Genomic DNA, 21,932 nt, shown 5'->3' with positions numbered 1-21,932 from the left:
AATATCAGAACATAAGTGAATACACTCTGAAACTGTCCCTTTTTTTCTATGGGCTCTGAGAACATCTTGACAATATTTATTTGCATTTTCAAATGCCAACTGATTAACAATATACTCACAAGAACCTGGATCTCCAATGGAGCCATTTGCAGTTTGGTAGAGTCACGCTACAAAATCAGAATAAAGTTCATTGGCACCTTGCTTATCTTTAGTCAAAACTAAGTTAGATTGGTCCGTGGAGGCAATCTGTTTCCAGGCACATTTTTCACAGGCTGTAATCTGATCATACACTGCAAATTCATAATTTAGCTGCCTTTCCAAATCAAGAAATTCACCCACTCCTAAAAACGTGTCAACAGGTGTTTGAAGATCTTGCCTCCGATTACTTTCTGCCTGCTCTGAACAAGTCTGTCCAATATGAAAAATTCCCCCCACTCAAGCAAGCTCTATCAATGGAAATCCAATCACACCAAAGCAAAAAAATTCCCCCCACTCAAGCAAGCTCTAGCAATGGAAATCCAATCACACGGTGGGAGCGGTTGAGAGCAAATAGTCTCAAGCAAGCTCTGCATGAATGGTGAATTTGGACCCTAGAACTCACAGGCATCTTTTTAACTCTTTAATAATTTTAAAAGGAATTACATGTGAATGCAAACACAATGGTCTTGATCATTAACCTGTTTAAAAACTGTGAAGAGTTGAAAATCATTAGTATCTTCCCCAGCTTCCTGTGCCTTTCTAATTCCCTGCTGGAATGGAGTAAGAAAAGTCATTGCCAGTTCAGGGTATCTGTTAAAATTTGTCCTTTTAACAGACAATGGCTGAATTCAAATAGCCAGGGCAGGTGCTATTAAGCACAGCCTGTTAAAATTCCCTGGTAAATACTGGACTTCATTGTCCCATTCTTCTCCTTCAGACTGCAATTCCTCGGTGGATTCTTCCCTGTTGCCATCTTGAATCTGAGCTTGTAAGTCTTGTGAAAGAGGACTTTCTATCTCTCTATGAGTCTCCTCTGGATTTTTCTCTCTGGGAGAAGGACTTTCTATACCCCTGAAGGCCTCCTCTCTATGGTTTTCCTCTCTATGGTTTTCCTCTGGACTACTCCTGTTTGGTTGAGCCAAGGCTAAGTTTTTTACTTTCGGTTTTGCCTGAGATTTTTTGTTTGAATATAATTTGTTTTAGTTTTTAACCTGCTTAGAGGAAAAGAGATTTCCTTAGCCTCAGGCAATCTTTCCATTTGAATAAAATTAATGGCTCTCTGAATACCTTTCAATAGATCTTCAGGGGGCCAAGGACTATGGTCCATGTAATCAAAAAGACAGGTCTCTAATGCAGTCCAAACCTTTTGAATAGTCTCAAAGTTTCCAGGTAATTCATTAGAAAGGCAAATTTTATGTGATTTCCTTCCTAATTTGGCCCATGTATGTAAATTTAGTGAATCTTGGTCACAAAACCAAGGGCAAAATTCACCTACAACCTTTAAGAATTGTAGCAACTGAGTTTTTTTAAATTGCTTTCCCTTTTGATTAATTACTGTCTCTAAAATAGTCAAATACATGTCTTTATCAGTAGAAGTTGAATTCCCCATCATTAAATTTTTTTTAAATGTCCCTTTGCTTCAAAAATTGCCTGGTACTTCCATGACCCTAAAAATGACACAAATTCTGTATTTCTATAGCACACTTCCTAACTCAACGTAGTCAATTAACTCATGAGCCTTACTTGGGGCACCACTTCTGCCACACGACCAGCGCTAGCTTCATTAAAGAGGGTTTGATTCATGAGTAAATGCTAGGGAGTTCTAAATTAAAGAGACAAGACTCTAATTACCTTTAATACCAGCTCCTGGATGGCTTCTCCTAGCTACCACCTCCAGTCATCTAATGCAATAGGGAGGTTTACAGAAGAGACTAGCAAGAGAGGGAGAACATGCAAGGGAGTGGACTTTTATCGGGGAACAAAAAATTCCAGAGAAAATCCCATTCAATGAAGATTAAGGGGGGGCAGCATCCCAAGGTGAGGGGTGACGATTGGGTCTTCAGGGTAGTGGCCAGACACGCCTCTGCATGGACAAGTCCTTGGTCCTGGAAAAGGATAGGGAAAGCTCTGACACAGCTGTCTCTAAGTATCTCTCACCCAGCCAGGGAGGTAACTCAAATCACTTGCGAGGATGGCCTCCCACAGCTGTGTTGTGTCATATTTAATGTCCGTTCCTCAGTGATGTCTCTCCTAGTGGCCCCAGGACAGCCCTTCTACCTCATCATCATAGCTCTGTCTTCTCTTGTATCCACTCTTAACTCCATTACCTCAGTCCACTTCCCTGGGCCCCAAACAACCGAATGTCCAAGGTCCACCCTCAGCCTTCTCAACACCCAATTCAGGCTTCTTTCCCAGTCCACCATTTCATCATGTCCTTATTATTTTAACCACTTCAATATAACTCCCATTGAGTGTCACTGCCCAAAACACACCTGTGTTTCACCTGGATGGTAAATCTCACAGCACTTCTTAAGGTATCTCAGTGTATATATTTTCCTTGCAGGGATGAATTAATATTAGTAATTATTAATACCAATATAAGTAATTTATAATTAATTGGAAATTAATGTTACTAATGTTAATTAGTAAATTAATATTAGATTTGATATTACAAAAATCTTGGTTCAGACATGTCAAATTGATATGGCTGATGTCATTGTTGAAGGAGACTTTTATTTCATTCTGTTTGAGCGATATTGCTCTGTTTCTCCCCCTTTCAGTAGTGGAGGTCAATATTGGGAGGAAGTATTTATTCCCAAAGTAGAATATAAATTAACATTGAATTATGTAAATGTATCTAATGAATTTACTCATATTTGTGCAGATGAATCCAGTGACTTCCAAGGTGATACTAGCATCCATTCTTTCTTTTCCTTGTACCTGTGTTAACATCCTTCCTATGAGTTTTCCCTCATTTCATTTCTCTGCTCATACCTTCAATATGGTGCCATTCATTGTAATGAAGAACAGGAAGCAACTAGATTTGGGGTAGAAATCTTCCTGGGAAGGAAGAAATATAATGAGACATGCAAAGCTCACTGCCAGCCCTTCATATGACAGACCTCAGTACTTCCCAACCTCTCCATGATCCTGTAGGTCTCCCAGGATCATGGATAAGTAAGAGTCTCTCCAAACACTAGAATATCCTCTGAAGACATGTTATGAGGAAACTTTAAAATTGTTTTTCATAAGTGACACCTGGGGAGGAAGTTTCCAGCAGTGCCCTCAGCTCCCTCAGTCTGCACAGCAATTGCTCCTGCTGGCACAGTGGTAATTGCAGGTCCCAGGGGAGATGAGGTCACAGAGCCACAGACCCATATCTCAGGAGCTTGCCGCCTCCCTACAGCACACATCGTGGTCAGAGAGGCCTCTGCACTGAGGTCACCAGCCTGGCAGAGAGGAAGAACTTGGTGAGTGACTCAGGGTGAGTGTGAGAGCAGCATCTGTGAGAAGAGACCCATCAAGAGTCTGGGTAAGTGATCACAGCCGAAAAGGGGACACTTGGTTGAACCCTCCATAAGCCAGAGCCACACAAGTATTAAAATGGCTGATGAAGAATGGCTCTAGGTAGCAAAGATAAATGGGTCTAGCCTAAATGCCAAACCACCATAGATCCTAGTTTAACTAAATGTGATTCTTACTGACAGGGATTGCTGTGGTTTAGTGCAAATGAAAATTAAATGTGATTTTCAAGGTGTACCAGGAGGTTATTTCCCTCACAGGAAGTCTACACTAAATCTTCATGATTTCTAGGTCCAGTCTCATAGTATCTCCCTGCCTGTTATGTGGAGTAGGAGGAGATCACGGGAATCTTCTTAGCCCTGTGCAGAGAGAGAGCTGATGGTTACTACTTGGGCATAACATTTTCTCTGACTCTCAGCGTGGTGTGGCCAACAGAGAGAGTAATTGTAGCAATCATGTAAGCCTAAGACTTCAAGGATAGTGAGTCCACTTCTCTATACTGTGGAAAGGAACATGTATGTAAAAGTGGATAAGGTTATTACAGAATTCTATTACCACCTGTAAGAGCTTTATATTTTTTCATGTGGGATATCTTCTGATTGTAGTGAATGCACCATGTGGCATAGGAATATGATAGTGGAGCAGGGTATGAATGTGCAGGGGACATAGGAAAGCTCTTCACCATGTGTTCACTAACATGTGAACCTATTTTTTTTTACCCAATGAATTTTGTTAAACATATATACATTCAAATGAATGCAGAAATTCTAGTATTTTCATTTTTAAATGACCACACATACCAATTTTCATGGATGGATCCTATTGTAGTATCATTTACTAATCTTCCTCTTTGAAAATTTTTTTTCTTAGATATTAAAAAAATCATATTTTTATCTCCTGAAGAAGCGAATATTTTGTTTCTATACTATGCTCTTTAATTACGTGTTACTTCTTGGTATTCCAAGAAACAGTTCATGGCCTGGGAATGTGGCAAAATTCCTATTACAGGGGCCACTGAGCTGTGTTCCTAAAACACAACCACATGAGTCATAGGGTAGCTGTCCTGATGTTCAGCCATTCCTGCCTCACTGCAGATAGCTCACCATGGGACAGGTACCTGCAGGGCTAGAATTCCCTCAGTGCATCTGCAATTATTAATATATCTAAATGTTCCTTTATAATTGATCTTGTACATAGAATAAATATTTACATCTAAATCAAAACATTTTACAATGAAAAGTTGAAAATACTATTGGTTTTGAAGACAATAGGAATATAGACAAATGAAAGTAACTATGAGCTGGATTGATAGAAGAACCTGCTCATGACCTTTAGGGAAGCTTGATGGTTCTTGCTATGCTTGTAGTTAATGCTCAGCCAAGTTCAAGACCCCTCTGTGCACCTGATCAGAGTATGAATCTGGACAGAGACTTAACATGTGTATGCACAAGTTCTCCTGGTGTACTCAGCCCCTGTATCATGTCATGAAGATTCAGGAATCACCATGTTTTGTCTTCACAACAGGGATTTTTAAACACTTCCTTCTTAACTAGTCATGAACCTCATTAAAACCTGCTAGTGAAAATAAAACCTTAAATAAGTTTTCAGAATAGAAATTCTGGAGTGTAGAAAATATTGAATTTTGGTTGATAGGACATGTGCAGCCCAGGCCTCCTGTTTCCCTCCAGGAACCTCTGGCTGGGATACCAGGGAACTGGCAGAATGGCAGCCAGTGATGTGGCTGTATGTATCATCTTCCTGTCACAGACTGTGGTTGGAGCTCTGGGTAATTTATCTCTTCTTCTCAATTACCTGGTCCATTACCTCATGGGGTTTAAGGTAAGACAAACAGACTTCATGATTCAGCACTTGATTGTGGCCAACTTGTTAGCCCTCCTGTGTAGAGGTGTTCCCCAGACAGTGGCAGCTTTTGGAGTGAAAGATTTCCTCAATGATTTTGGATGCAAGCTGCTTTTCTATCTTCACAGGGTGGGCAGGGGTGTGTCCATTGGCAGCACTTGCCTCCTGAGTGTCTTCCAGGCCATGAACATTAGTCCTGAGAATTCCAGCTGTTCAGAGCTTAAAGTGAAAGCTCCCAAATACATTGGTTTCTCCATATACCTGAGCTGGATTCTGTACCTGCTTGTAAATATTATAATTATTTCACATATGACTGGAAAAAGGAGCAACAATAATATCACAAGCATGAAAGATTATGGATACTGTTCTTCTGTTCATCCTGACAAAACCTCACAATCACTGCATGCAGCATTGCTAACATTCCCTGATGCCCTGTGTGTGGGGCTCATGCTCTGGGCCAGCAGCTCCATGGTGCTCATCCTGCACAGGCACAAGCAGAGAATGAAGTACGTTCATAAGACCAGCTCCCTCAGGTCCTCCCCTGAGTCCAGAGCCACCAAAACCATCCTCCTCCTGGTGAGCACCTTTGCGTCTTTTTATACACTTTCCTGCATCTTCCAAATTTGTATGATTGTTATTTATAATCCCCACTGGCTGCTGGTAAAAATGGGTGCCATAGTTGCTGGCAGTTTCCCAGCTGTCAGCCCCTTTCTGCTCATGAGCAGGAACTCCAGTGCATCCAGGCTCAGTCTTTCTGGAATAAGGAATAGAAAAATCCCTGGTGTCAGGAGGAACATGTAAATTGTAGGCTTTGCACAATTCTTTCGTGTTTTTTCATTTGTAATCCCAAATTAAAAGAATAGTGATACAGTTGTATATCTAAGAATGACAATCAACACACATGTGCTTTTTTATTACAGTGTGTGCATGTGTGTGTGTTTGTGTATGTGTACCTGAGTAAGTCCACATGTATACCACTTAGATTTGGCTTTAATGTCCACCCAAAAGTATTTTGGGAAAAGCATATGTAATAAATATAAATTTCAGACCAATTATAACAACAGCCAAATTCTTCAGCATAAAATCTGCTTTCTTTATTTTACTTTCTTTATTTACAAGTGACACATATTTTTCATTTATCTACATATTATGTTTATGTTTCCCTGTGTCCTTTGAAGGAAGTCTCAAGATGAACACTATCAAGTATTTTGCAATGAAATGAGGCATTTTTCATGTAATCTTGAACATGATGGGAAGTAAAGGTCTACTGATGTCCTCTTTATTAAACAGCTTATATTGAATTTATTGATTTCTGTACTGTGATTTTCACAATGCAATATTTCTTCTTTTCATCAGCTAATTTTTACCTTTATTTAATATCTACCTCGTTTGTTTACAACACTTTGTATTAATAAATTTTAGTTCAGTACTTAATATTAAATAAGTGATATGTATCATTGAAATGTTTGTATGTATGTGTTAGCATGTGTTTCTAATCAAATTTCACAAATTGAAAACACCTGTGGAAGCAGCTGCTACATGGTAAAACAATATCCTAATCGGTGTGACTCCTCTTTCCTGTATGTGTTCCCAATAATGACCAATATGTGACCTCAAACAGTAGAGATCACTTTCAACGTTTTGCACTTTACATAAATAAAGTCATTCAACATCATCTGTTTCATATTTGACTTTGAAAATTCCATATGCTTCTGGTATTTTCAGGTAAACAGATGGCGTTGGAGAAGATAATGGTAAGGGAAGTTAGCAAATCCCAAATAAACAAATGCTGAATGTTTTCTCCGATATAAGGAAACTGACTCATAGTGGGGTAGGGAGGGGGAGCATGGGAGGAATTGATGAACTCTAGATAGGGAAAAGGAGTGGGAGGGAAAGGGAGAGTGCAGGGGATTAGCGAGGATGGTGGAATGTGATGGACATCATTATCCAAAGTATATGTGTGAAGACTAGAATTGGGTGTCAACATACATTATATACAAACAGAGATATGAAAAATTGTGGTATATATGTGTAATAAGAATTGTATTGCAAAAAAACCCCACAAGGTACATGTATAAAGGCATGGATTGGTGTGAACATACTTTATATACAAAGATATAACAAATTGTACTCTATATGTGTAATAAGAATTGTAATGCATTCCACTGCATGTATTTAAAAAGACAAAATCAATTAAAACAAAAGAAAAAAAAAGAAAAACCATATGCTTCAAATTTGTATTTTCCCATGTTGTTGATGATAGAATCTAACTGCAGGAATTTCAAACAATTATAGTATTTCTCTCTTGATGCACACATGCTCTAGTATGGATGTGATTTATGTTTCCAACCTAAATTCCATGTGTTGGAAATTTTTACCCCAGTGTGATTTCTTGGATGGTGAAACCTTTGAGAAGTGGATGAAATACAAGGTGGTTGGTCATGGGAAGATCAACTTGGCAGGGATTAATGATGGGTTATTAGTTTCCATGAGAACATGTGTTGCACTATGGCCAGTGCAGCTGTCTCAACTGTCTCTTACTCAAGTCCTGCTCTGTGGTCTCTATTGTACTTGCTTTTACCTTTTAATTCCATCTCCTATGAGGCCCTCATCAGAGCTGAGCAGATGCAGGCACCATGCTCCTGAATCTCCAGAATATAGTTCAATAAATTTCCTTCCTTTATAAGGCATTGTGTAGGCATTTGGATATGCAGCAGAAACTGATCAGTAGAACATATTATTTTCTCTCAGTTTGGAGCATCATGATCAGCATTGACATGTGGGATGTGTGACATGTTTTCATGATACTTTCATGTGTTTCATCACATACATGTATATATGTGAACATATTTTTATGTATAAACATCTACAAATTGCACACATTTTTCTGATTATAGGTTTATATAGGCTTCCGTTTAGCATGTATGACCAGTGTTTACCAAATATTTCTATGAATTTCAACCCATCAGGTACTCGAACTTTTATTTTTATATTTTTCAAAAGAAAATGCTTTTATTAACCTAACATGAAGAAAAGCAAAATTTTATTAGAATTAAACCTGAAAAAATAATGCTTTTATGAAATTTACATGTCTCACATTCAATTGAGAGGAAAATGCTACATGTGAGGACTCTTCTTGGTGTAAGGAACTAATTTCTACAGAATTTTAACATAGTAAATAACAATTGGCATATGTTCTTAAACTGTGTTATGACAGAGTTACAATCACTGCTGATCAGAAGCAGCAGGATAAGGTCTGATTTATTAAACATCAAGAACTACATCTCTAATGAGACTGCTACCTCAGTGCACCATTTTCATTGATGTGGCCACTGTGGGTGCCACATAATAAGCACTTTTCTCCTGAAGTAACAGATAGTTTTCTTCCAAATTCTTCATGATTTCCAAGAAGAAACAAATATACTGGTCTTCTCTCTCCAGGAAGGAAAATGTAAAATGCAGCTGTTGTAAACCTAACTCACAATTAATGTAGGCAATGAATTATTATTAGGAACATCTCTAAAGTCATTCTGGAATTGAAAACAATAGGCTTCTACATAACTTTCAAAAGTAGCTTTCCATTTTCATATACACCCTGATAAATAAAGCATTTGATATGTGTTTTAGCAATTCTTCTCTGTATACTGCACTTATCCTCAATAAATGTTAGAGCTCTGTTCTCAAAGAATTTCTACATATCAATCATCTTTTAAAAAGTTTTGTTTTTATACAACTGAAGATTTGCTTGGCTTATGTATCCATGAAGATTAATTTGAGCATATACATACATAAATGGCATACATACATACGTATGAGTGAGGTATTTACTCCCAGAATAAAACCATACCCAAGGGAACAAATGTGAGGTGCAGTTAGGTCTTCCTAGAACCCTCCTCTGTGTTGAGGAGGCAGGTAGGGTGTGCTAGGGAAGCCATGAGGTTGTGGAAGGTCCTCATCTGTTAACTCCCATCACTGGTCTCCCCAACACAGCTGCACCCACATCTGCTTCCCCTGCAGCACTGGCCTCTACCATCTGTCAGAAATGAGATGTGCTTGTTGGCACAGCCAAGGCTTTTTGCAATGCTCTGGATAACTCCTCCTCTGCACTTGTGTTCAATCCTTTGTGTTCAGTCAAGTGACCATCTAGAATTAAAGAATAGCTCTTTATGCAGCTTGTATGACTTGCAGGCTCCTTGAAGTACACATGGACACCTTCATTCCAGCTTCTCTCCACTTCCTGACTGCTGGGACTCCATATTCATTCCCAGCTCTAAAGGGCACCCTCTCCATGTGGCCCTGCGGTTCTTTTAGCATTACAACCATTTGATCCACTGATATGTACGGGCACACATTATCTACCAGGTAATTGGTCATGTTTTATTGTTTACCTACCCCACTTCCAGATGGTGTAGATTGTAACAGCCTCATCCAAGTAAGAAACTTTTCAGCCTATTTCCTGAAAATATTAACATTCTGCTGGTAACTTCTCTTAATGTGTCTGCAGACATCTTTAACTTCTTCATTGTTTAAGAAAATAAAATGTCTGGAAGGCACTGGGAATCTCTGCTGTGTGGAGGGTGGAGCATTGTGGGAAGCCATTCTCACACGTGATTGGGCAACTCCCGGATTGGGTGTGAGGCGCTCTGGCTAAACTGTTTCGGAGCTTTCCCGACCCTCTCCTGGTGTGAGAGCCTGTCCATGTCAGGATGTGACTGATCACTGACCCTGAGGCCAATCACTGACCCTGAGCTTGGAGTGCTGCCCCCCTCAACCTTCATTGGATGGAATTCTCCCCTGAATTTCTTGTTCCACAATAAAAGGCCACTCCCTGGCATGCTCTCTCTGTCTCTCTCCTGCTAGCCCTGAGTAATCCCTGCCGCCCTACCGGGTGGTTCGAGGTATGAGCCAGAGAGGTGAGAGCCGTCTCGGACCTGGTCATAGAAAAAGGTAATTGAGTCTGTGTGTTTATTTTGATCTCGCTAGCTAACTTTTATGCCAAGAACCTCTTTAATGAAACCAGTGCGCTGGTCACATGGTGGAAGAGCATGGTGCTGGCTGTGCCCCAGAACCACCTTGGGCTTCATGAGCTCTGCAACAAGCCCTTTGCATCTCATTTCCTGCTTTGTATAATCCTATGTGTGGTTGGTGAAGATTTCTCTGATATTTTCTGTGTTTTTTTGGATGATCACATCATGTCTTTACATTACCTAGATTCCTTTCAATCCAGGCTCTGGAGCACAACCCTCCCAAATCTTATCACAAGTGTGTTGATTGTATGTTTATGCACAATTATCAACTATTTAATTGCTCACTTCACACAGTTTTCTAGGGTGACACAAGGGTATTTCAGCTGGTTGCGTGTAAAATTGGCCTGGGAATGGTGCAGGTGAGTAGGGTGGGTTCACTTCATTCTTGTGCACAGAATACTTTAATGTCACTTTGATTTTGGCTTTCTTATTTATTTCTTTGTTTGTTTTTGCTGTGCTGGAGATTGAGCATGAGGCATTCTGCATGTGAAGCAAGTTTTCTACCATTTAGTTACATCCCAGCCTCCTTTATAAAACACTGTGTTTGTAGCATGGTCTCACTAAATTGCTCTGGCTTGCTTCAAACTTGCCATCTTCCTGCCCAAGCTCCTGAGTAGCTCAGATTACATGTATTAACTTCCTTGTCTGAATGCCTAGTCACATCAATCTCTATTAAATGCTGCTTGAAGCAAATAAATCCAAGTTGGTCCTAATGACTGAATTTGTTGAATCACTGTTTTACTAAAGTATTCACTCATGGAAACAGTTTCTAGCATGAACACTGTAAAGAAATGGGTCTTGATATTTTTTCACATTGATTTAGTTTCCTGTGTGTGCTCATTTCTCAAGGGTGGGTGCATGTGCTGTTTTTGACACATCCTGTTCTTTCATGGATATTAAAAGTAATTGAGAGACTTCAATTACAGAAATTGTGTCAAATTTTGGGGCAGAATCCAGGTTTGGTTACTGTAGAGAGAGACAAGACTGAAACCAAAGAACAGCAAGAATTTTGGAGATCCATAGAAGATGATATGCCCCAATGTCCAGATCCTCAAGCTAGATCAACAGATGTTTAGAGGAGATATAAAGCCATCTGAAGTAAATGACTCTCATGGGAACAGGGCCATGCAGCCTCCACCATGAATGCTGGTTGCCCACATTCTGGGTTACACATGTATTTAAGTGCACCTTGCCCATGAGCCCATGTCAGAGGGAACTGTAGACTTGTCCCACTACAACAAACGGGCCACAGACACAAGGCCTCGGAGAACTCCCTTCCTCATCCTCAGGTTGTGCTTGTGGACCTGTGAACCCTCCTGGGTGCTGTGTGTCCAAGAACAAGCTTCAAGGAGAGAAGGAGTTTGGGTACCTGTTCCATGAAGCTGTAGGTTTCAAAGATACAGAAGAATTTAGCCCATCCCAGGTGGAGAGATGACCCCAGGAGACTGAAGTAAGGAGACCCCGAAGGCCAGATGTGGAACTGGGAATCTTCCAGAGGGAAGAGTCTCTGCCTCTCACACAGGGATAGGAGATAACATTAGTAGCCGTTTTCCCACTTCTATGACAAATCCCCAGAAGCTCAGTTCCCTGAAGATAGAAGGGTTTATCTCATGGTTTGGAAGATTGCAAGTATGGCACCAACAGTTGCTCAGTTCCTGTGAGTATTCTGGGCTATGTCAAAAGATGCTGGTTGATATTAGGGGAAGAATGTGTGTGAGAGGAAGAGGTGTATTCTAAATGTATATTAGGTCCCTTTGGTTTGTAGTATTATTTACTTGGTAATATCTTTGTTGATTTTATCTTTGGATGACCTATCTATTGGTGACAAAAGTATGTTAACATCACTAGGTATTATTTTATTGCTGTCTATATGGAATTTAATGTCAAGAATTATTTTATTTAACGTGTCCTGTCATTTGGAGCATGTGTATTTACTACTGTTATTTCTTCTGGTTGAACTGTTCCCTTTACGAGAAAGTACTCTCCTTCTGTGGTTATTTTTTGCTTGAAATCTCCTTTGGTTTCATCTGAGAATAGCCAGCTCCTCCTGATTGTTTTCTGATTCCATTTGTGTGATATGTAAATGTCTTTTTACAAACTTCAGCCTGTGGGCATCTTTGCCTATGTGATCAGTCTCTTGCAAACAACATCCAGTTGGGTCTTGCCTTCTGATTTATTCTGCTAATCTATGTCTTTTAATTGGGTAGTAGAGACCATTTATTTGCAGACTTAGTATGTATGTAAGTTTTTATGTATGTAAGACATTGAATTCAAAGGTGAATCTCATGATTTGCCTCTTAATGTGATCTGATGCTTTTTTCTTTTGTAGATTTTAATATTCTGTCTTAATTTTCAGTGATGATTATGATGTTTCTTGGAATATCTATTTTCCTCTTGTCTATTTGTGGTCATTTATGATTTCCTATATGTTGATTTCTATCTCATTTCTTATGAGAACTCTTTTGTGTCTCTTTATCATTGTGTGAAGATTGTCATTGATATTTTCGTTAGTATGCATTAAAGATTTAAAGTGGTTTTGATTATATGTTCAGTCCTATAATATTCATTCTTCCTATTCAAAACGTGGGTTGTCTTTCCATCTTCTGCATTCTACTTCAATTTGTTTCTTTATTGTTTTTTAGTTTTAATTTTAGAGGTCTTTCATATTCTTGGTTAGATTTATCCCTAGGCATTCAAATTTTGGTGTTATTGTGAATGGGATTACTTTTCTAATTTCATTTTCTGTAGATTCATTGTTTGCATATAGAAAATTGACTGATTTTTGAGTTGATTTTATATTCTGCTACTTTACTGAATTTATCACCTCTACAAATATTTTGCAAGTATTTTGTGTGTACCTTCTCAACACAGGATTATATTAATTGCAAAGAAGAAATTTTAGTTTTTCCTATTTTTATCCCTTTAATTTTCTTCTTTTTTAAAAATTGATTTTATTTTTTAAAATACATGCCAGCGGAATGTATTACAATTCTTATTATACATATAGAGCACATTTTTCATATTTTGTATATAATGTATGTTCACACAATTCATGTCTTTATGCATGCAGTTTTTTGCATTACAGTTCTTATTACACATATATACCCCAATTTTTCATATCTCTGTATATAAAGTATGTTGACACCCAATTCGAGTCTTCACACATGTACTTTGGATAATGATGTCCATCACATTCCACCATCCTTTCTAATCCCCTGCCTCTTCCCTTTCCCTCCCTCCCCTCTTCCCTAACTAGAATTCATCAATTCCTCCCATGTTTCCCCTCCCTACCCCACTATGAGTCAGGCTCCTTTTATCAGAGAAAACAATCATCATTTGTTTTTTGGGGTTAACTAACTTCAGTTAGCATGTCTTCTCCAATGCCATCCATTTACCTGGAAATGGCATGATTTTATTCTCTTTTATTGCTAAATAAAATTTCATTGTGTATATATACCACATTTTTAATCCATTTATCCACTGAAGACATCTGGGTTGGCTCCACAGTTTAGCTGTTTGGAATTGTGCTGCTATAAACATTGATGTTGCTGTGTCCCTAGAATATGCTGTTTTTCAGTTCCCTGAGTATAGTCTGAGGAGAGGCATAGCTGCATCAAATGTTGGTTCCATTCCCAGATTTCCTGAGTATCTCCATACTGCTTTCTATATTGTCTGCACCAATTTGCAGTCCCAACAGCAATGTATGAGATGTATGAATGTACCTTTTTCCCCACATGCTCGCCAACACTTATTGCTGTTTGTCTTCATAATAGTTGCATTTTGACTGGAATGAGATGGTATTTTAGAGTAATTTTGATTTGCATTTCTCTAATTCTAAAGATGATGAGCATTTTTTCATATATTTGTTGATTGATTGTATATCCTCTTCTGAGAAGTGTCTGCTCAGGTCCTTGGCCCATTTGTTGATTGGTTTATTTGTTTTTTTGGTGCTTAGCTTTTTAAGTTCTTTATATACCCTAGTGATTAGTGCTCTATTGATGTCTGATGGGTAAAGATTTGCTCCCAGGATGTAGGCTCTGTTCACCTCAAAGATTGTTTCTTTTGCTGAGAAAAAAAACTTTTTAGTTTGATTCCTTCCCATTTATTGATCTCAAGGTTAATTTGATGGTTAGAAGATTTTTGGTTGGCACCCATTATCTTTCAGAGCTTGATATATGTTGTTCCAGGATCTTCTAGCTTTCAGGGTCTATGTTGAAAAATCTGCCATTATCCTAATTTATTTTCCCTTATATGTAATCAGAGTCCCTTCTCTTGTGGCTTTTTAAATTCTCTTCTTATTCTGTATGTTCAGCATTTTCATTATAATGTGCCTGGGTGTGGGTCTGTTGTGATTTTGTGCATTTGGTGTCCTGTAGTCTTCTTGAATTTGGATTTCCAATTCATTCTTAATGTTTGGAAAGTTTTCTGGTATTATTTCATTGAATAGATTGTCCATTTTTTTGGTTTGGACCTCTATGCCTTCCTCTATCCCAATTACTCTTAAATTTCATCTTTTTATGCTATCCCATATTTTTTGAATGTTCTGCTCATGGGTTCTTATAATTTTCACTGTGTGGTCTATGTTCTTTTCAAGGTGACTTTTTTGATCTTCATTGTCTGAAGTCCTATCTCCTAAGTGGTCTATTCTGTTGGTGATGCTTTAATTTGAGTTTTTAATTTGGTTTATTATTTCTTTTACTTCAAGGATTTCAATTTTTTTTTTGTAGAACCTCTTCTCTCTGTGGAGGTGATCTTTTGCTTCTTGGATTTGTTTATGTAGCTTGCTGCACCCCTCCCCTGACTCAGGCAATGGCAAGGCCCTACTGAGGTGGATGGCACAAGTTTCCATACTCTGGAGGAGCGCAGTATGTTTCTGGGAATCAGCTGTTTTTGTATTCCTTTAATAAGTATAGTTGCAACTTCTCATATGACCATTAAGTATGAAGGAAAAAACATGACTTTCCCAATTAATGCAACTACTTCTAAAGAATAGATATGTATGCTCTAAATTAAATGATTCAGCTGTGGAGCATAAATTGTTAATGTTTAATGAAAAACTCCCTGTATTCCTGTCAAGGAAGTTTTTGAGAAATTAAATTAAAATCTAGAGAAGAAGAATTAATGTTAAGAAGACAGATTAGTGTTTATTACTAGGCAACTTGTTCTTGTTCCTGTGCACAATGGTTTGTGCTCTTACTCTTGTTTGATTAAAATTAGTAGCCTCTCTTTTCAAGATAACCACTGGCCGTAACCATGACACCGGTTCTAGTCAGTAAGTCAAGAAAGAATAGTCAAGGTATAGGCCAATATTTTGGGACCTTTATAACTATTATTAAAAATTAACTAAGCAGAAACAGCTCAAAAGCAAAATGCGACTGAAAGGAAAAATGCTTGCTTATGCATAAGCCAAGATACATTCTTCTCTTCTAATTGTAGTTACATAATACTTTGTTTCTTTGAATAATGATTCCTGTTTTGTAACCACAAAGTACTGTGAGCCTGCCAAAATGAAAAGTATATATGATTAACTTCACAGGTAAAGATTGGGATTCAGCACCTTCATTTTGGTGTCTGTGTTGTTTCTCCACCCGTTTCACCGACTCCTCACCATCCGTTCATATCCTGAGACCCCCGTTGGAGCTGGACTCCAGCAGTAGCTCATTGTTGAAGTGGCCTTTCACTGCCTGTATTTTTTCTTTTATGTCTTCTTTGAGATTCCAAAAGTTTTTAACCCTGTATATCCTGAAATCTTTGTAATTTTTCTGCTGTAGCTGCCAATGGTTCTAATGATGTGTTGTCTTGATTTGTTTGTGGTACTTTCTTCCTTTGTCTTTTCATGTTGCTCATGTGTCTTCCTTTCCACTCTGTGGATCTGGTATTTTTTTTTACCCTATAGAATTGTAGTGCTCTTGTAGATTTCCAAGCTCTCTCCTTTGTGGGGAAGGACAATCTCAACAGATCCCAATATCAACAATACATCACCTATGAACAAATTGTTGTTATTAAGACATTTACAGTTTAGTCTCAATGTCCAGAAATGTTGGATTCAATTATTATTTTAAATATAGTCACTAGTTTCATAAATCGGTTTAGAGTTTCTGGCAGTGGACAATGAATTGGGGTCAGGCATAAGACGATATATTGAGGGGAAAAGATGTGAGCATATATAGTTAATATATCTTAGGAAATGTTAAGGAGAAATCTAGTGAAGAGGGTTAGTAGCAGGAGAATAGATAGGAGGTAATTTGGGGTAGACAATTACATGAGAAGACAAGAGAGTACATAAAACAAACACATATGTTTTTAGAAAAATACAAGATGTTTAAATAGTATAATTTGAAGGGTGAAGGAAGAAGAAAGAGAAAAAAGGGAAAGAAATAGAGAAAAAAACAAGAGAAGAAAAAGAGTCAAAAAAAAAGAAGAAAAAAGGGCTTATGCAATTCCTTTATATTATATTAATTAGGTGACTCAGTTCTCAAAGTCCCATTTCATGCAAAGTTCTTGGTTTTACATATGTTGGGGATGTGAGGACCAGAGAATAGAGGTGTATAAGAGAAAGAAGAAGAGAAAAAAGAAAGAAAAGATACTCTTAGAGATCCATTTCTTTCTCGTCTCATCCAGTAGGTGTCCCTGCCCTCAGGATGGTGTAGCAACCAAGTTGTGAAGACTGGACCTGGTGTGGAGCATCTGGAAGTGGGGAGTGCTGCTCACCAGTCCCAGCATGGAAATAGTGCCTTGCGGGTCTTTTTTTGTGACCACTTGTCTGACTTTAGACACTGGTATTGTCTCCCTCTCTTGCCTGGAGATTTCCCAAATCCTGTTCTCTCTGTTATGCTCCAGACTTTAGTCCCCTCCATTCTCTTATTTATCAGGTCCCAACTGCTGGACCTCTCACCCCCAGGATCACTCAAGGTGGGTGGTGCCCTGTCCCCACTGCACTCCTATCCAACTGAGAGCTGTTTTGTGCTGGGTGGCCACTGTGCCTAGTTAACACCATTGGGGAGGGGGAAGGAATTGGAAATCATGTGCCTGCTCAAATGGTGATCCAAACTGGTAGCCACGCCCACCTTAAAGTGGTGAGGATGTTTTTCCAAAATGGAGTTGGTCTGCTTCAAGCACCGGGATGTCTGGTGATGTGGGGGGAGCTGGGCGATTTTTTTTTAATCCAAGGACCGAGAGAGATACATTTCAAGAAATGAACATTTTAATATATATCCAGCTATGTTATAGTTATACAGTAGTTTGGCCTATTTTATGGCTTGGATATAAATATCCTGTGTTAATTTTGGGATATTCAGTGCTGAAATGATTCCATTGTGATAGCTGTAACTTTACCCATCCATATTAGTTTGAATGGACTGATCCCTTGGAACTGAAGTCAGGTGTGGTGTGACTGGGGGAGATATGTCACTGGGTGTGAGCACTGGAAGAGGGCATCTTTCCTTGTGGCTTCTTCCTGTCTTCCAATTCTGCTTCCTGTCTGCCTTGAGGGGAGCAGGTACCCTCTTCCATGCCATCTCCCTGGATGCTCTGCCTCACATTGGGCCCAGAGGAATGACGTCAGTCATCAATGCACTGAGCCTTCTGAGACAATGAGCCCAAATAATCTTTCCTATTCTAGGTAATCCTTGTTGGATACCTTTGTCAGAGCAATGGAAAGCTTCCTAAAGTGGCCTGCATATAATTTGGGTCACTTTATCTTTTGCAGATTAAGAGGTTCTATGTATGTTTTCTTTAAGAATGGACTATTGGCTATTCCCTAATGAAAAATGAGGAAAAGTGGTTACTGTTTAGAGTTTATAGCCCTATTTGTATCCCTTAGTACTACAATGACATTCTGCTAAATATCTCAAGACTTGACTTGCCCTGAGTCCCTGGTTCTGGATTCTGAGCTTGAAACAGATATGTACATATAAAAGAAATAAAAATGTTAAAATTCACTAAAACATCAAAATCCAAATACACCTTTATTTTAAAAAAAATGTGTACATGAATTGAGTATATAAATACACATGTGGGCCTGATGGAAAGAAAATTCTCTTAATTTTTCTGTGACATGCACATTTCACAGGAGGATGGATGTTCTGTTTTTTCTATGGAATTTCTGTTCAAGGTTGTTTATACTAATAAGCAGCCTGGGATAACATCGACTTTAAGGGTGGAAAATGTCTTTGAGTGCAGAGAGAATTGAGAGTCCAGGAAAGGCAGAGAAACATCTAAAACATCAAAGGCTCTGGAGATCCATTGGAAGAGCTGTGCCTGAGTAGTCCCCAGATCTTCAACCTATATGGAGAGGAGTCATGGGAGTGAGTTATAAGGCCATCAAATGGGAAGTGAGGGACAGGTCATCTAAGGGCTCCCATCACAAAATCGTGCTCACTCAACCATGAATATTGTCAATACTATGTAAATTATATTTTTTGAAAAAATCCTCCTTGTGATACAATGCTAAAGCCAACTGTAAACTTGTCCCACTCTAATGAATGTGTTCCAGTTATTGTGCCTTGGGATGTCTCACTGCCTTATTTCTAGATTGTACTTCTTTGCCAGATAAAAGTCCCAGGTGTGGTGTGAGCATATGGATGTCAGAAGAACTGATGCCCCAAAGCTTTATTATTTAAAATACAGAATGACAATGTAGATCATCATAAGGAAGAGATGATCTGAGGAGGCTGAAATCAGGATCAAAGAGGGTGTGTGCAATCTTGAGAGAAGAGTCTAATGATCTCATATAGATATAGCATAAAGTCTTGTTTATTAGCCTCTTGTATGTGAAAACCCAAGAATTTGGGTAATTTTAAGTATTTATTTATTTTTAAGTTTTAGGTGGACACAGTATCTTTATTTTATATTGTTTTGTATTTCACAGAGAGAGAGATCATATTTCACAGTTTAGCATCCTCATAAGCATGCCACCCACATTAGCTCAGTTCATGTGTGGCTGCATTGTGTGTCATAATGAGATGGTGGGCAACATGAGAGGAATGTGTGTGTGAAAGATCACATGGTGAATTTGAAAACTAGAGAGCAGATCCTTATATCAACCCTTTCATGAGAATTAGGAGAATCTCATGAGAAATACCTTGATTATTTCAATGGACAAAGACCCAGTTATCTGTCAACCTCCACCAGGGTCATCTCATAAAAGTTCCACTACCTCTGAACATTGCCCCACCAGACACCAAACTTTTAACTTTTACAAAAGTTAACTTTACAGAAACAGAGTGCAACTAGGGCTGTAAAGAGGTGGGTAGTGAAAGACATGTGGGATTATTGTTAGTGCACAAAGTTCCATTACTACATGAATAAACCCTGGGGATCTGCTGTACAGCATGGAACCTGCAGATAGCAAGACAGTGTTGTGTGCTTCTAATTTGCTGAGAGATCTTCAATGTCCCCCACGCAAGTTAAGTATATTACATGATATGTAGGTAAATTACCTGGTTTTCAGTAATCAGTCCATAGTATCTACCCATGTGAATTCCTCATGTACACCACAAATGTACACAAATTCAGTTGTCAGTCACCCATCCATAAGCAGGGCTGTGTCTGAATACATGTTCCCCTACTGTTCAGGGAGGCTTGGCTCGTCACTCTGAGCTGTAGTCACACATGGAAGCTCCCCCAACCCTCAGAGCCATGAATCCATTCCATGCCCAACCCACACACAGCTGTGTTATGACATATTTAATGTCCATTTCTCAGTGATGTCTCTCCTAGTGGCCTCAGGACAGCCCTTCTGCCTTCCATTAACCCATCAAGACTCATCATGAGAGCTCTGTCTTCTCTTGTATCCACTCTCAACTCCATTACCTCTGTCTGTCCCCAGGGCCCCTGGGCCCCACACAACCAAATGTCCAAGGTCAACTCTCAGCCTTTTCAACACCCAATTCAGGCTGCAAAGTGACTGCAGCCAGGGCCATCGTCCTCTACCTTCCTCCTGGGGCACAGCTGTTCATATTCTTTCTTCCATATGTGCCTGGTCCTCAATCAAGACACTTTCCCTGTTTCACGGGTGTCTTTTCTGTCACTAAGTTACAGCACGTTTGTGGGAACTCATATTAGTCCTGAAATCTAGAAGTTTACACTTTTACATTTGTATTTCCTTCCACTTTTAGCCTCATGGCCCCCTTAGCTCTTTCCCCCACCACCTTCCTCAGCTCTTTTGTTGTTCTCTGTCTAATTAATTTGTCCCCTCCAAGGCTCATTCTGTCTGCATACACTCACTTTTTTGAAACATTCTGGGCCTGTTTTGAACAAAGTTCCCCTGGTTTTGTTCACATCTTTCCACCACGTGTAGCTATGAACACCTCAGAGGCTTTACATTCAGCAACCTTCAACATTATTTTGTATTCTGTCCCCATCCCCAGAAGCATATTCATTTCTGTGTCACCTTGCACCCCATGTCTCTCTTACCTGGTTAACCCTATGTCCTTGTGTCCCTTGGCTCCTCACCTGATGTGTGCCCACACCTAGGCATGTCTATGAGCTTTTTGTGGATAAGTAATGAGTTTTTGCCTTTTTTGCATTTACCTTCTCTCTTTTGCACTCTCTCTCCTTCATATCACAGGAGCTCTACCATCTTTTTCCCTGCCCATCCATTTCCTATGTCCTTATTCTTTTAAGCACTTCAGTCTCACTCCCATTTATTGTCACTGCCCAAAACTCATCTTTGTGCACACCACAGGTTTCCACCTGGATGGTAAATCTCACAGCATTAGTTAAGGTGCCTCTGTGTATACATTGTCCTTGCAGGGCTGTAGGGAGTGTAGTAACTGAAAGGACTCCTGTTCTGTGGTCACCTTGTGGGGCTACTGAATTAATGTTAGTATCCCTTGGATTTCTCATATTTACAGAAATCTTGGCTCAGACAAGTCAGAAAATCCTGTTTATGACATTGTTGAAGGAGCCTTTTATTATATTATGTTTGTTTGATGGATATTGCTCTGTTTCTCCCTCCTGTCTGTAGTGGAGGTCAATATTGACAGGGCATATTTATTCCCAAAATTATGATACGAATTAACATTCAATTACGTAAATGTATCCAATGAATTCACTCATCTTTGTGAGAAGAATTTGGTGCCTTCCAAGGTGAACTACTAGGATCATATTCTCTCCTTTCCTTGAACCTGTATAATATCCTTCCTATGTGTTTTCTCTCTTCATTTCTCTGCTCATACCTTCAATCTGGTGCTGTTCATTGAAATGAAGAATTGGAAGCACCTAGATTTGGGGTAGAAATCTTCCCAGGGAAGGAAGAAATAATATGAGACATGCAAAGCTCACTGCCAGCTCTTCATATGACAGACCTCAGTATTTCCCAACCCCTCCAAGTGACATCGTGTTGGTCTCCCAGGTTCATGGATAAGTAAGAGTCTCTCCAAACACTAGAATATCCTCTGAAGACATGTTATGAAGAAAGTTTAAAATTGTTTTTCATAAGTGTCACCTGGGGAGAAAGTTTTCATCGGTGTCCTCAGCTCCCCCAGCCTGCACAACCAGTGCTGCTGCTGTCACAGTGAGGTGAGGTCACACAACCACAGA

At 39.2% G+C, this 21,932-nt stretch overlaps 1 protein-coding gene across 1 annotated transcript; it reads left to right on the top strand.

Moving 5' to 3' along the window:
• Positions 1 to 5,223: 5,223 nt before the first annotated feature.
• On the top strand, positions 5,224 to 6,162 carry LOC124107792 (vomeronasal type-1 receptor 4-like). The gene has a single exon (XM_046465989.1). The coding sequence runs from the start codon at positions 5,224 to 5,226 to the stop codon at positions 6,160 to 6,162; it is 939 nt and encodes a 312-aa protein (XP_046321945.1).
• Positions 6,163 to 21,932: the final 15,770 nt, after the last annotated feature.

The sequence above is a fragment of the Marmota monax genome, unplaced genomic scaffold (assembly GCF_021218885.2).
Source record: "Marmota monax isolate L192 unplaced genomic scaffold, Marmota_monax_Labrador192_F-V1.1 WCK01_AAM20220418_F8-fsc00160, whole genome shotgun sequence".
Classification (NCBI taxonomy): domain Eukaryota; kingdom Metazoa; phylum Chordata; class Mammalia; order Rodentia; family Sciuridae; genus Marmota; species Marmota monax.
This window is presented reverse-complemented; position numbering and strand designations above follow the sequence as displayed.

Bases quoted from the DNA above. Each gene is read 5' to 3' on its own strand.
- LOC124107792 (XM_046465989.1), top strand. From the start codon at position 5,224: ATGGCAGCCAGTGATGTGGCTGTATGTATCATCTTCCTGTCACAGACT.